At 46.1% G+C, this 14,157-nt stretch overlaps 1 protein-coding gene across 1 annotated transcript; it reads left to right on the forward strand.

Moving 5' to 3' along the window:
* The first annotated feature begins 403 nt into the window (after positions 1–403).
* PSPH (phosphoserine phosphatase) lies at positions 404–7,102 on the forward strand. The gene is made up of 5 exons (XM_081172255.1): positions 404–670; positions 2,213–2,347; positions 3,142–3,287; positions 5,011–5,159; positions 6,905–7,102. The coding sequence occupies exons 1-5, from the start codon at positions 450–452 to the stop codon at positions 7,013–7,015; spliced, it is 762 nt and encodes a 253-aa protein (XP_081028381.1). The 5' UTR covers positions 404–449; the 3' UTR covers positions 7,016–7,102.
* The last annotated feature ends 7,055 nt before the right edge of the window (positions 7,103–14,157 follow it).

The raw sequence follows: 14,157 nt of genomic DNA on the forward strand, positions 1-14,157 counted from the left end.
CCTTAGACAACTGATATAAATTTAAGATCCACTCTATTTGTGACTGTAATTTATTTTTAAGCTGTTTTTATTATTGTACTTTACACTGTTGTGATTATTTGATGAAAGCATTTGCAGTGTGATTGCAGGGGGGTTGGATGGCAGTGAAGACAGGAGAGGAGGCAGCCAGCACTGGAGGGAATAGCATTCTCTTCCAAGAGGTTCACTAAATGCCAAAATCTCTTATTTGACTCTTTACGTCAGTGAAGGCAGCAGCTCCCAGAAGGGTTAACTCAGCCAGGGAGCCAACCTTGACTGATTGCCCACTCCTGCACTGCCCCCATGGCCAGCAAATCAGCAGCCACTTCCGCCCCCCTCTACTGCCACCCACTCCCTCTCAAAAAGGAGTCACAGGGCTCGCTTCTCCCTCTCTACACCAAGCTACCAGCCCCACAGGACCCTCTTCCAAGATGGCTCAACACAGGGTTCAGTGTGCCGATATCCAGAACGACCTCATCTTCCTCTCCCACAACAGGAAGCCCGTCAAAAGGATGTCCTCTCTTATGGAGCTGAAGGAAGTCTTCCAAAACGCTGATGCCGTCTGCTTTGATGTGGACAGCACGGTCATCAAAGAGGAAGGCATCGACGAGCTGGCGAAATTCTGCGGCGTTGGAGACGCAGTGGCCGAAATGTACGTAAGGCTGTCTCTCATTTGCTTCTGCAGAGATCTGTCCCCTCCCTTCCCAAGGGGCAAAGGCATTGAGCTCCATCCCCGACCCGGATCCTGCCATACCTGATACCAGCTGGCTGTTGGGGAAGCCTTTTTTGTAAGCAGGCTAGTGAGAATTTGTAAAGGCTAGTCTTTGGGGTGGGGGACCTAAATGCAAGAATGAACATTTGGGGGATGCTGCTGAGAAGTGGCTCAGAGACACCTCTGGGCCTGGCCTCTACGGCATCCTTTCAGGACAGGAGCCTCTTGCAGGGGTAGGGAGGGCAAGCTCTGAGGCTGGGCATGGGCCACTACTGGCAAACCTTGTTACCATGCATTAGGCAGAGAAAACAGCCAATCCTTGCATGTTTGTGTAACGTGTAATGAAGTTGCTTTAAAAACTTTTCCCTTTTTCGCACTTAGACTCTGACTTCTGTGTGCTGTGGGGCTCTACAGTGGTCTCCCATCCACATTCTGGACCAAGCCCATACCTCCTTAGCTTTGCCACAAGGTTATGTGAGCAGAGAGCACTTACCAACTTCCTTTCCCTGGCATACTGAACTAGCAGGCAACCATCCTTCTTTCCCAACCAATCAGCAATCTTCTCTCCAACCTGAAAAACTTGTCTGCTTGTGGCTCAGTCTGAAACTTCTGGCAGGCCTGAGGTTGGTTTAGCTCAGCCCTCCAGATGTTTTGGGCTACACTTCCCATCAGTCCCAGCTAACAGGAGGTGTCGTCCAAAACATCAGGATGGCATAAAGGTTTGGGATGGCAGGCTTAGTGGGGCCATTCTGTATGGTGACCCCAAACCATAGGAAACACAACTAGATCATGTGCTTCCACATCTGGTGTGGGATAAGCCACCTTTTAGAGTTTCACAGAACTCATCAGGCAGAATGGAATGCAGCATTTCCTGATTCACTTGGGATCCAGCTGGCTAAATCTTCACCCCGCACAGCAGCCCCTAGGAACCCACCTTGATTTATCCATCTGGGACTGATAGGAGTTGCCATCCAAATCATCTGAAGTGTTTATGGCTGATTTGGGCATTATAGCCACAGATTGATGCTGTGGCTCCCTCTTCCTCTATCAATTTAATCCTCTTTTAAGGCCATCTAACGGTCAAAATGACCGTGCCATTAATGGGCTACATGTGTAGTTTTAAACATGTAAATAGCAGCAGAGGATCATGACTGAGACTGCAGTAAACACAGATGGATTTTTTTAAAGGGGGCAGGGAGGAGCAGCTACCCCCCCCCAATACATAAAAATACATAGCTAACTGAGGTTCTGCGCCCCCCCCCCCAAAAAAAAAATACTGGCTATGCCCACGAAGGTGGACAGCCCTTGATCTGATCCAGCGGCCATCCTCTTAAATGAGGAACTGAAGCAGACTTCATTTTACCTTGACGTAGCATAACTGCTTGTGTATGTAAAGCAAACACACACACAGCTGGATGGCTTTATTTTTGCCCTTAAAAAGCCTGGTCTGTATTTCTCTGATTTCTCTGAATCTCAATTTAGGACTCGAAGAGCGATGGGTGGCACTGTAACGTTCAAGGCTGCTTTGACTGCCCGGCTAGGCCTCATCCGCCCCTCCTATGAACAAGTGCAGAAATTGATATCGGAGCATCCACCCCAGTTAACACCGGGAATAAGGTAAGAGGCATTCTGAACAGTTGGACTCCATGTCCATCCATGGAGATGTCTTCCACATTATCTCCTCCTCATGGGTTATGATTCCTGAAGAATTGGCTGTAGCGACATTTGAAGCGGGTAGGGAGGATCAAAGACCTACTGTACAATTACGAATTCCACCTTCTTAACCAGGCAGAAAGAGGCTGGAAGGCGTCCTTTTCAGTGGGGGAAACCTGTATCTGTCTTTCCCTTTCCCAACACTGTTTGGGACACGCTTGTGAGAGAAAGGAGCCACTGAACTGCATCAGGGATTCCTCACCTTGTGGTGAGATCCCTCTGCAAAAAGCAATTGTGAAAACTAACAAAAGGGAGAGCGTGTGGATCCATTCTCCTGGCATCTAATGCCCCCTTTGTTTGCTCCAGTTACCTTTTAGCAGCAGATGCTCCCCAGTCAATTGCACCCCAGTCCTTATGGGTCCCAGAGAAAAGCCTGACAATGTAGAATTGGAAGGAACAAAATGAGGGGGGGGGGTGTCATTCAGCTCCCTGCATGCAAGCAAGACTCTTCTTCACTCACCAACATCCTTTCTAAAATGGCTCAGCATAGAGGAAGACCTGTGAGGAAGTCCATGGCCACTTACTTTCCTGGGCCATTCCTTTATTTGAAGCCTGTTACTGAGCCTGGAAGCCTTTCTTGCACTGTGCTGCAGCTGTGTGTGAAGGGGGTGGAGGGAGGGCAGAAAGCAAAAGAGAAGCATCTTAATGAATCCTGCCCTGACACATGGACCTTAGCCACCCTCTCCTGTTCCTCACAGGGAACTAGTCAACCGGCTCCACCAGCGAGGTGTCCAGGTCTTCTTAATCTCCGGGGGGTTTCAGAGCATCGTGGAACACGTGGCTTTGCAGCTCAACATCCCAACAGCAAACGTCTTTGCCAACAGGTTGAAGTTCTACTTCAATGGTAAGCTTTACCAGGCAGGCTGAGTGCAGGGCTCTCTACCGGGCCCTTGGACTCTCCCCCTTGCTGCTTTGCGCTCTTAAGTGTTTTCTACCTCGCTGGAATGTGTCCTTGAACTCCGTATGCACAGCAACATCAAAACATCTGAAAGCAATTCAACTGATGCTTTTATGTTGATGCAGGTGCCCTGATGTTTTGTGAGAGGGCAGTATATAAATACTTTTATAAAAAAGATAAGATTAAATAATGTTTCCTGCTTGCCTGGACGGAGGATAGAAAGGGGTGCAGGAATGAGTATAGAAACTAGTTTACAGTACTGTATAAATTTAAATTCACTACCCTGCCCTTTTTTTGCCTCTGACCTGTGGTTCCCAGAATATTGCCTGGAAGGGACTGTGCGTCTCTTGGCCCAAAAAAGGTTCCCAGATTGAAAAGAAGCAAAGCGTCACCAATGACCTGCTGCTTCTGATAAGCCCCGGTTTGCCCAGCTGCTTTGGAAAGAACTGTTCCTTCCCATGGTTAAGCTTTAACTCTCAGATGCACTGGCACAGAGGAGGGTCAAGGAGTGCAGCTCTGAGAGAGTCAGCACATTGAGAGACGGGTCTCTTATCCACCAAGTGGGTTGTGCAGCTTGATAAAACAGCTCTTCAAGGTGAAATATTTTGTCAGCTAACTATAGCACAGCTGTGCAGCCAAACTCAACTTTCAGGGTTGCCAGGATAAATAGGGTCGCTCAAGGGACACGTCTGAAGCTAAGCTTTGGCAGAATTCCTCAGGATTGCCCACTGGAGGAAAAAGATGGGTGGATCTCTTACTATATGAACGGGTTTTAGGTTGCTGGCTTTGGTGAAAGCCCTCTATCAACAAGATCCAAATAAGGCTATTTGGACATGACTTTGCCCCTTCCTTCACAGCATGTAGAAGGTCCACTCTGGAAGATTTATTTGAACGTGGAATGTCCTTTACCATGAATCTTGATGGGACTGAGAGTGTGGGAGCCAAAGGGTGGGTGTGTGGAAATAGTAGTTCCCCAAATTGCCCTTATGGCGCTATAGAGCCAAAATACCCTACACTGGTGTCAGCAAGGAAGGTTTCCACATCAGAGGGCACATCTCCCAGATATTGGAAATTCTATGAATTGCCCTGAGATCTTATGATGAAGGGCAGTATATAAATCTAATAAATAAAAATACATAAACTAAAAACAAACCCTTAGACTGAAGATGGTCAATGCAGTACTCTCCTGGTGTTGTTGGACTACAATTCCCATCCTCCTTAGTCATTGGCCATGCTGGGTTTCAGGGTCCTAACAACATCTGAAGGGCCACAGATGTCCCCCATCGTTGCTCTAACTTGTGGCAGGATGGAAGATCTGTGTGCATACACAAATAGGCAGAGAGAGAGAAGATTCTTCTTTGCGATAGAATCCATCTCCTAACCAGGACCGTGGCTCACTCTGCAAAAATTCCTTCTGATCCACTGAACTGTCGCCCTCCGTCCTTCCAGAATAGGGAAGGGAACCTGTGGCCCTCCAGATGTTCCACACCCATCATTCCTGACCACTGACCATGTTGGCTATGGCTGTTGGGAGTCGGATTTCAGCATCATCTGGAGGGCACCAGGTTCTCCACCCTTTCCCTCCAGGGATGCCCCCCCTTTTTTGCCTTCAAACATTGACTTTCCTTGTGATTCTCCATGACTGACTTTCTCTCTGATGTGCCTCTAGGAGAATACGCCGGTTTTGATGAGACGCAGCCAACTGCTGAGTCGGGTGGCAAAGGACAAGTCATTAGTTACCTGAAGGAGCAGTTTCAGTTTAAGAAGGTGGTGATGATTGGAGACGGAGCAACAGATATGGAAGCCTGCCCACCTGCAGTGAGTAGTGACTGTGGGGTGATGGCATTTGCCTTCTACCCCTTCCTCCTCTCAGCCCAGGGCTGCTTACTTGGGTTCTCCCAGCTATTCTGTGGGGTAGGTTAAGCAGAGAAAAAGGGACAGAGAGGCTGTCAAAAGAAAGACCACAGCTTAGTCATCGAGCACCAGCTTTGCATGCAGAAGGTGCTCCCAGGTTCAATCCCAAGGAATGTCTCCAGTCTGAAACCTTGGAGAGCTGCCACCAGTCTGCTCTCTAGTAGTCTGACTCAGTAAAAGGCAGCTAATGTTCCTTTGTTCAAAGGATACCCTGTGAATGATGCTGTTGGATATGGATTTGAAGCCAGGACTCCAAATTCAACAGCTTAGCCAATAGTGAATGGACCTCACTGGCTCATAGGAGTTAGCTCAGAGTTGACTTCTGTATGGTTGATTCTTTCTGGCATCAGAATTCCCAGAATTTGTGCAGATCCACAAGGTTACCTTTCTGCAACCACAAGAAGGCCACCCAACCTAGCCCCTGCTGGGAGGCAGAATCACCCACCCCACCTGCCCAACCAATCTACTTTGTGATTCAAATTTCAAGCAACGTAGACGAGTCACATAGTGCAACATTGCAAGGCACCCACTCTACAGTTGCAGCCAGCCTGCCCTAGGGAACAGGATCCTGAACTGGATGGGCCTTTGGTCTGATCTAAGCTACAGAGCTGTTCTGATGTCCTTGTGATAAGAGCTCCTACGACAACCAGTCAGACCCTAAGCCTAAGCAAAACCAATCTGTCACATGTTCCTAAAGAAAAAGGGCACCTCTCCACTCCCCCAGCATCTGGTTGCTGGATGTGGCAACCCTAAAAGAAGCAAGGGGAGAGCAGGTAAAAAATCAGGAGCGTTAAAACCCCCCACAAAAGTCTGCATGTCTTCCATAAGAACCAGACAGACGCTTGCTCCAGGTTAATGATTTCAGCTGCCTGTTAATGATTGTTTTGGAATCTACCAGGGGAGGCAAATCAGATCCAAATTAATAGGTCAAGGCAGGCAGCCAATGCATCAAGAACTGGCATCAAGGAGCACGACCATGGCTGTTGCCCTGTGTTGCAAAGGCGTTTTCCAGCAAAAACCTATTCATCACATCACATGATTGATTGATTAAAAAAAAAAAGGAGGGTGATACTGTTGGCAGCAGCTTCTGATTCAGATTATGCTGAGCCAGGAAAAGGTCACTTACCAAACCCAGCCAGGTTTTTGCAAGGATTTGCAGGGAGTCTGCTTGGTTGTTAATAAGATGAAGTAGCTGATTATTTGGTTCTCTCTGAATAGTCCAGCTGGGGCTGATGGGAGTTGTAGTCCAAAAGCTCTGGAGGGCCCCAGGTTGGGGAAGGTTGGGCTAGTCCACACTCCCCCACACTCCCCATCTGCCCTTACCCATTGATGCCTAAGCAGCTGCCTGCGTCTGTTCTGCTTCCCCCAGGGTCTGACTTCATCTCATGTACTGCCAGGGGATGGAGGATGCCTATCCACTCCATCTCGCATCCACTTTCATTCTTGACAAGAAATCCTAGAATAGCAGAGTTGGAAGGGACCCTGAGGGTTATCTGTTCCAATGCCCTGCAATGCAGGAATCTCAACTGAAGCATCCATGACAGATGACCATCTAACCTCTCCAATGGAGGAGAAATCCTGAAAGTCCTCTGCATTTTCTGAAATGGAGACATAACCAGCCCATCTCTTCTTTTTTTATGTTTCCCCAGGACTGTTTCATTGGCTTTGGAGGCAATGTTGTGCGGAAACAGGTCAAGGAGAAAGCCAAGTGGTACATCACCCATTTTGACGAACTGCTGAAAGAACTAGAGGAACGATAAATTATGAACTAGGCTTATTTTATTAACACGTATTGTAGCTAGATGTATAACTATGCAATTAAACATATTCTTATTGTTGTTTGCAAACAGAGGCATTTGGGATTTTTAAGTTCTGGCTACACAGTGCACCTCTACTACATGTCGGGTTTTCCAGTGGCAAATGGCTCTGTTCCATGCACCTTGGTAAACTCATAGCAAAGGGAAAGGAAGGGAAGGGTGATCCGGATGTGACCAGAGGTTATCTATGGCCTTCCAGGTGTTGCTGGACTCCAGTTGCCATCATTCCTGATCATTGGCCAAACTGGCTGCTGGAGCTGATGGGAGTTGGAGTCCAGTAATATCTGAGGGGGGCTTCCACAAATGACAGCAATGGTTTCTTTCTAAGAACAGAATGTTTGGGACCCAAATGTCCCAAGAACAACTCCATCTTACTACTTTACTTCATAAAACATATATACCACTTGATTGTCAGAAAAGACCTCAAAGCCTAGTCTCTTAATCCAAGAAGGTTGGTTCTGTAGCTACACAATGAGAGGGAATGGAAATAAATTGGATTCTGTTTACATTTAAATTTAGAAGTACCAAATTCACACTTTCTTAAGCAATGCATGTACCAAAACATAACCAACCTTCGAGATTTTGCAATGCAGTTTGCCAGCAAAGTAACATGTACAAAAATTCATATACAGTGGTGCCTCGCAAGATGAAAATAATCCGTTCTGCGAGTCTCTTCATCTAGCGGTTTTTTCGTCTTGCGAAGCAACCCTATTAGCGGATTAGCGCTATTAGCGGTTTAGCGGCTATTAAAGGCTTAGCGGCTATTAAAGGCTTAGCGGATTAGCGGCTAAAAGGCTATTAGCGGCTTAGCGGCTTAGAAAAGGGGGGGGAGCGAAAAAAAATCGGAACACTCCCAAGACGTTTTCGTCTTGCGAAGCAAGACCATAGGGAAATTCGTCTTGCGAAGCAGCTCAAAAACGGAAAACCCTTTCGTCTAGCGGGTTTTCTGTCTTGCGAGGCATTCGTCTTGCGGGGCACCACTGTACTAGACTAGACCAAAACAAAACAAAACATTGAAAGCAACATAAATAAAATTTGTTACCTCCCCAGAGTTAAAACACAGGTTTTCAAAATGGAGCAGTTATCTAAAGCGCCTGTGTTTAGACCCCTCACAAATTCACTCCATAAGTGGTAACCTTGGATTGCTGTGCTGAGCTTCTCACCACAAAATTTAGGTATCCCCTAGCCTGCTCCATTAACCCCTAGGTGCTACTGCCCAAACATACCATCTCCTAGGACCGGGAGCCCTTCTTTCCCTCATCTAGCCTCCATGTTGCCCAACAACCCCTCGGTTGGGGGATGGGGGAAACACAGCATACATTATAAGTTCCTTTCTAGGACCTCTTCTGACTTGATAAAAGGCAGCTATAGATGTTCATTCACACACATCATATTGGATGAGCCCAATGCCCATTGGTAGAGCAGGGTGGAAGAGTGCAGAAATCTAAGTTTAGAGTGATGTGTACAGATTCCCCTACAGTCTATTCCTCAGGAAATCTGATAATTTGCTGCTGAACTTTGAAAAATAAAAAGACCCAACTTTTCTAGTAGAGAACAGCAATTTTCCAATTATGGTTTCAGGGGCTGCACCCCTCAACACAAACAAGTATTTGGCAACGATATTCTCAGAGATATCCAAATCAGTGCACTTTGGAATGGTTCATTCCACCATCTTGAATCAAAATGCCATCCAACAGTTTCTAAGCAGAGATGAAAACCAGCTCCTCCATATCAGGAGGTGATGTGCAAATTGGGCAGTGAAATCTCAAGAGGCGTCCAAATGCATACAGAACTAGCAGAAAGACAAACAGCTTTCCAAAACAGAGAGCAGAAGAAAAAACTATTGTAATCCAATAGTGTACAATAGTGGGTTAAGCAAGTTCATAGCCCAGCCCATGAAGGGCTTGAGAGGTCACTGACTGCAAGGCACAAACTCTTGAAAAAAACTTCAGTTTTTTACAATCCACTCCCAAACCTTTCTTGCATTTCTACCCCTTGCTCTTCACCAACAATATTTGAGCAACAATCACACACACACAAGCAATACATATGCAGCAGCCTAAATCCTTAGGGACCAATCACATCTACAGGTCCCAGAAGAATTCCTAAAGAGAGTGGTGGCAGCAGTGACTTGGGTGGGGAGAGAGGAAACTCTCCCAGGGAACCGTCTCTTGCTGAACTCAAGGGCTCAAGGCAGAAACAATAGGCGTATTGTGCCAGAGCCAGGGAGCTCAGGACGTGCCAGGATTACTGTTCAAGGGAATGTGAAAAGAGGCTCTCGTTCACTCTTGCTCTTTTGTTTCCACACAAGTACCGCAGATGAATTTTAGCTAACAATTTCAATCAAAGCTCAACCCCAGAACCTGTTCTAAATGTTGGGGCTCAGTCCCAGAAGAAATCAAGTAGAAAAGCTAATTAAGAAAGCTGTTACCAAGCTACCCTGCTTCACTGCCCCCCTGAGTGTAGTCCCGTAGCTAATAATAATAATAATAATAAAATAATAATAATAATAATAATAATAATAATAATAATAATAATAATAATAATAATAATAATCCAGCTGACTGGGTTGCCCTAGCAATTCCAGGCAGCTTCCAGCAAATTATAAAACTTACCGTGGTTTTATTACATTTAAAAATTCACTATACAGGACTGCCTTCAGATGTCTTATAAAAGTCAGATTGTAGTTTATTTCCTTGACATGATGTGAGGGCGCCACTACTGAGAAGGTCCTCTGCCTGGTTCCCTGTAACCTCACTTCTCACAGTGGAACTTAGTAAGCTGCCTGACCAAAGCAGGTCATTGGATCACAGAGGTCTCCATTATCTCCATCACCAAGGAGAAGCCGCAGCCCTCCAGAGAGAACGAAAGCACCTTCCTGAAGGGTGGTCAAGACTCAAAGGTCCTTAGTGGGAAAATCGCAGTCCCCTGAGCTAAATGTGTCTGGACAGGGTGATGGACTAGCTGGAACTTTGAATCCAATTTACGATAGCCATCTTCAACTATCTAAAGGGCTGCCACATGGAAGATGAAGCAAGCTTGTTTTCCGCTGCTGCAAAAGGTAGGGTCCAAACCAATGGGTTCAAGTTGCAATAAAAAAGATTCCAGCTAAACATCAGGAATTTTTGGACAGCAAGAGCTGTTCTACAGCAGAACAGACTCTCCCTCACTGGAGGCTTTTAAGCAGAGGTTGGCTGGCCATCTGTCATGGATGCTTTAGCTGAGATTCCTTCATTGCAGGGGGTTGAACTACATGACCCTCAGGCAGTGGCGTAGCGTGGGTTGCCAATGCCTGGAGCAAGGCAAATATTATGCCACCAATCCATGGTTCCTGTCAGGACCGGGTGGCAGCAGCGTTGGTTGTGGGAAAGGGTCTTCCTTGCAGGGAGAGGGAAGCTGGGGAGGGGATAGCAGTGGCAGCCATTTATTTTATTACGTGTTATTTATTTCATGAAATTGTACACCGCTTGTTAAAAAACAAACAAACCTCCAGTTGATTTTTCTTCTGAAATTTTATACCCCATCCCAATTTTGCTCCTGGGGCAACAGCCCCTCTGCCCCTTCCGTGCTATGCCACTGCCCTCAGGATCCCATACAGCTCTACAATTCTATGATTCAAATCATAAGAGCTTCTAATCTCCTGATTCAGGAAGGCAATTCATATCTTCCTCTTCTGCTTGACCCTCACATCCAATGAACATTGTGATCCCTTTGGAACCTCAAAACCAGAGGTAGCTTCAGGTCAGAGTGTGTGTTTGAGATCTAGTTAATCAGTTCCACCCAGCTTAAAACAGGGCAGTTGTTTTTTTAAGAAAGTCCATGCACATATTTGGCAGCTGCTGCTTTTGTGCCTCCTGCTGTTCTGAGAATTGTTTTGCCAAAACTCACAATGTTGCGTTTGTGAACATATCCCTACTATGCAAGGAAAACAGCATCAGTGTTTACACAAATCTGGTGGCCACTTTTCTTTATAGCCTCTAGGATTGCATCAGCTTTTTGTAAGCAGTATCTTACAGCTTCAGATGCATGAACAGTGCAAGGGTTGGAGATTATACATGCATAGGTATATATTAAGACAACACTGAGCATTTATAGCACGTTCAAAGTGCTCAGTGCTTCATGTGCACTTAGTATCTTAGTAATTGTTGCAATAGCCCTGCAAGATAGGCCAGTGTTGTTATCCCACCCAACATGCTGGTCAGAGAGAAGTCCCAAACCACAGTTAGTATACCATCCACTTTGTGACTGCCCCCTGTGCCCCATGCCAGCCATTTTATGATGGTACCCATGATACTTGCTAAAAATTTCAAATAGGCCCATGGGCCCCCTAAAATTGCTGACCTTGCTCTCCTGTATGTACTCAGAAGGAACTCCTACTAAATTCAGTGGGGCTTTCTCCAAGGTAAATCATAGAATCATAGAGTTGGAATAGACCACAAGGGCCATCGAGTCCAACCCTCTGCCAAGCAGGAAACACCATCAGAGCACTCCTGACATATGGTTGTCAAGCAAATGGGGTGAGGATGCCAGCCATGGCTGCTCTTTTGCAGAGAGAAACTTACTTAAATTTTGTGTGCCTGGACAAACACACATCCTGGTGACACATTAAGGAAGCTTATTTGTTTTCTCGGTTCATCCTCCTCATGCTTACAGTCCAAGATGGACAACAGAGAAAGATGAGGGATGTGGATGAAACACTGGCAAGTACTGCTGAGATGCAGTGCCTGAAGTGACTATTGAGTTGCTGGCAAATGGAAGGTCACCTGTCAGGGAACTGACATCGGAGCTAGAGGCGGAGGGAAGGCTCTCAAATGATGCTGGAGAAGGGCCCAGCAGGGAGAGAGGCAGCTCCGCAGATGGGGAAGCAAATCAGCGCAACACCAGGGATATAGAGGGGCTGATGGGGGAATCGGCGAGAGGGCTCCAGGACTCTTCACCGGACACCAGCGGGGAGAGCACGGGTCCTCCGCTACCCACGCCCACCCTGCGCAGAAGACTTCCGCGCAGAGAGAGTAGGAGGAGACTGGGTGTCAAACAACTTTTATGTTGGAAAAGATTTAAGAAATGCCCACTGACGGATTCTGCTAGCGACTGAGGCAGCCACGAAGTGAAGGGCTGCCCAGACTGAAAGGTTTAGCAAGGCAACAAAGCCTGGAGAGGCGGCAACTTACGCACGAGCAACCCATACACATTACATCACCCCACCAAACATTACACATACTTAAGGATTGTTTAGGGTCGATGATGAGAATCTAGGGTAAACCAAGACACTCGGGCCTTTGAGGAGGGTTTTGCAAGATAGGAGATGGAACCAAGTGAATTTTCACTGCGGGAGAATGGACAGTCTTCATCTACACAGCCTGCAAGGCCTCCACTGAAATGCCTTTTAGGACACATATGACTCCAATTTTCCCAACAGCAAATGTGCAAACAAGGCTGCAAAAGGTCTGTGAGAAATCTGTGAAGTTAGCTTATCTGAACCATCATTATATATCTGATCTGATAATGAAGTTATCCCTCAGGAAGAGGGAGACTTGAAAGTTCACAGGGGTCACATGGGAAAATTCCACAATTGACAAATAGAACAAGCAAACACAGGACCATCAGGGTCAGTGCAAAATGTGCTTGGGACACATTTCAGAGGTGTTGCACATGGATGGGGGTTGCTTCCTCAGATGAGGCAACTCAAAGCTTTATTTGAAGGTGGAAAATTCCCAGGAAAAAATGTATTTACAGACCTGGCTTTCAGGAAATACAAACTTCAAAGCAGTCTTTATTTTGTTGAGACAAACTGATTGGTCAGTTAGAAAAAAAATTACAGTGAAGATCCCATTTTTGAGAAGGGCAGGGAAGAGAATAGAAAAGTTTAGGAAAATTCCTTTCATTTGCTATCTGACACTAAGCAGCTGGCTGATTAGTCAATGCCACCCCAGGCCCATCAGGAGAGTCAAATTTGGATCTGAACAAACTGGATCCATAAAGGCAAATATGGACAGTAGCATGGAACTTCAACTTCCTGTGTCTGAGCAGCGAATGAGTCTTAATTTGCACTGGAAGATTCCCACTTAACTGGAAACTTTACTGTGCAATCCTATACATGCCAACTCTGAAGAAGTAAGTTAAGAATGTAAGAAGAGCCCTGCTGGATCAGGGCAAAATTCCATGTAGTCTAGCACCCTACTCTCAGTGGCCAATGAGAAGGCTTATTCCCCCCCCCCTAAAATTCATACTCCACATAATTGTAAAAACAACCCTAAAAGTGGTTTATAAAGATAAAACAAGGAAATCAAGGAAAATTCAGATTCATACCTGCTTGATCTCAATAAGCAGGGAAAGGGAAGCCTGCAAACACAGAGTGAAATGGCAGCACTCTTCCTATTAGTGATACATTGGAGATAGAACACAGCCATAATGGCTAGTAACCATTGGTAGCCTTATCCCCCATGGATTTTTCAAGTTGTCTCTTAAAGTATTATTTTTGAGGTGAGGTAACCAGAACTGTACACAGTATTTAAACTGTGGTCCCATCACAGATTTGTATGACATCATGATACAGTGGTGCCCCGCAAGACGAATGCCTCGCAAGACGGAAAACTCGCTAGATGAAAGAGTTTTCCGTTTTGGAGGTGCTTCGCAAAACGAATCTCCTATGGGCTTGCTTCGCAAGACGAACATGTCTTGTGAGTTCCTGCGGGTTCCCCCCCCCTTTTTCTAAGCCGCTTATCAGCTGATCCGATAAGCCGATAAGCTGCTAAAAGCCGCTAATAGCGCTAATCCGTCAATGGGCTTGCTTTGCAAGACGAAAAAACCGCTAGACGAAGAGAATCACAGAATGGATTCTTTTCGTCTTGCGAGGCACCACTGTACTGTCTTATTTTTCTATCTCTTGGCTAATGAATTCCTAGCAACAGAATTCACCTTTTTCATAATTGCTGCACGCTCATCTGCTTAAATGGGACTTTCTTCCAGGTAAAGGTAAACAGGACTGCAGCCTTAAAATCCCAGACTTTGTGGCCATGCAGGCCATCTCAGCAGAAACTCAGAATTCATCATTATTGAAACAAGTCCAAAAACTCCCCAAAACA

Source organism: Podarcis bocagei (genome assembly GCF_964188305.1).
Source record: "Podarcis bocagei genome assembly, chromosome: 15".
In the NCBI taxonomy this organism is placed as follows: Eukaryota; Metazoa; Chordata; class Lepidosauria; order Squamata; family Lacertidae; genus Podarcis; species Podarcis bocagei.

Coding starts and splice junctions, on each gene's coding strand:
- PSPH (XM_081172255.1), top strand. CDS start 450: ATGGCTCAACACAGGGTTCAGTGTGCCGATATCCAGAACGACCTCATC. Junction 2,348..3,141: donor CAGTTAACACCGGGAATAAG/GTAAGAGGCATT, acceptor TGTTCCTCACAG/GGAACTAGTCAACCGGCTCC. Junction 5,160..6,904: donor TGGAAGCCTGCCCACCTGCA/GTGAGTAGTGAC, acceptor ATGTTTCCCCAG/GACTGTTTCATTGGCTTTGG.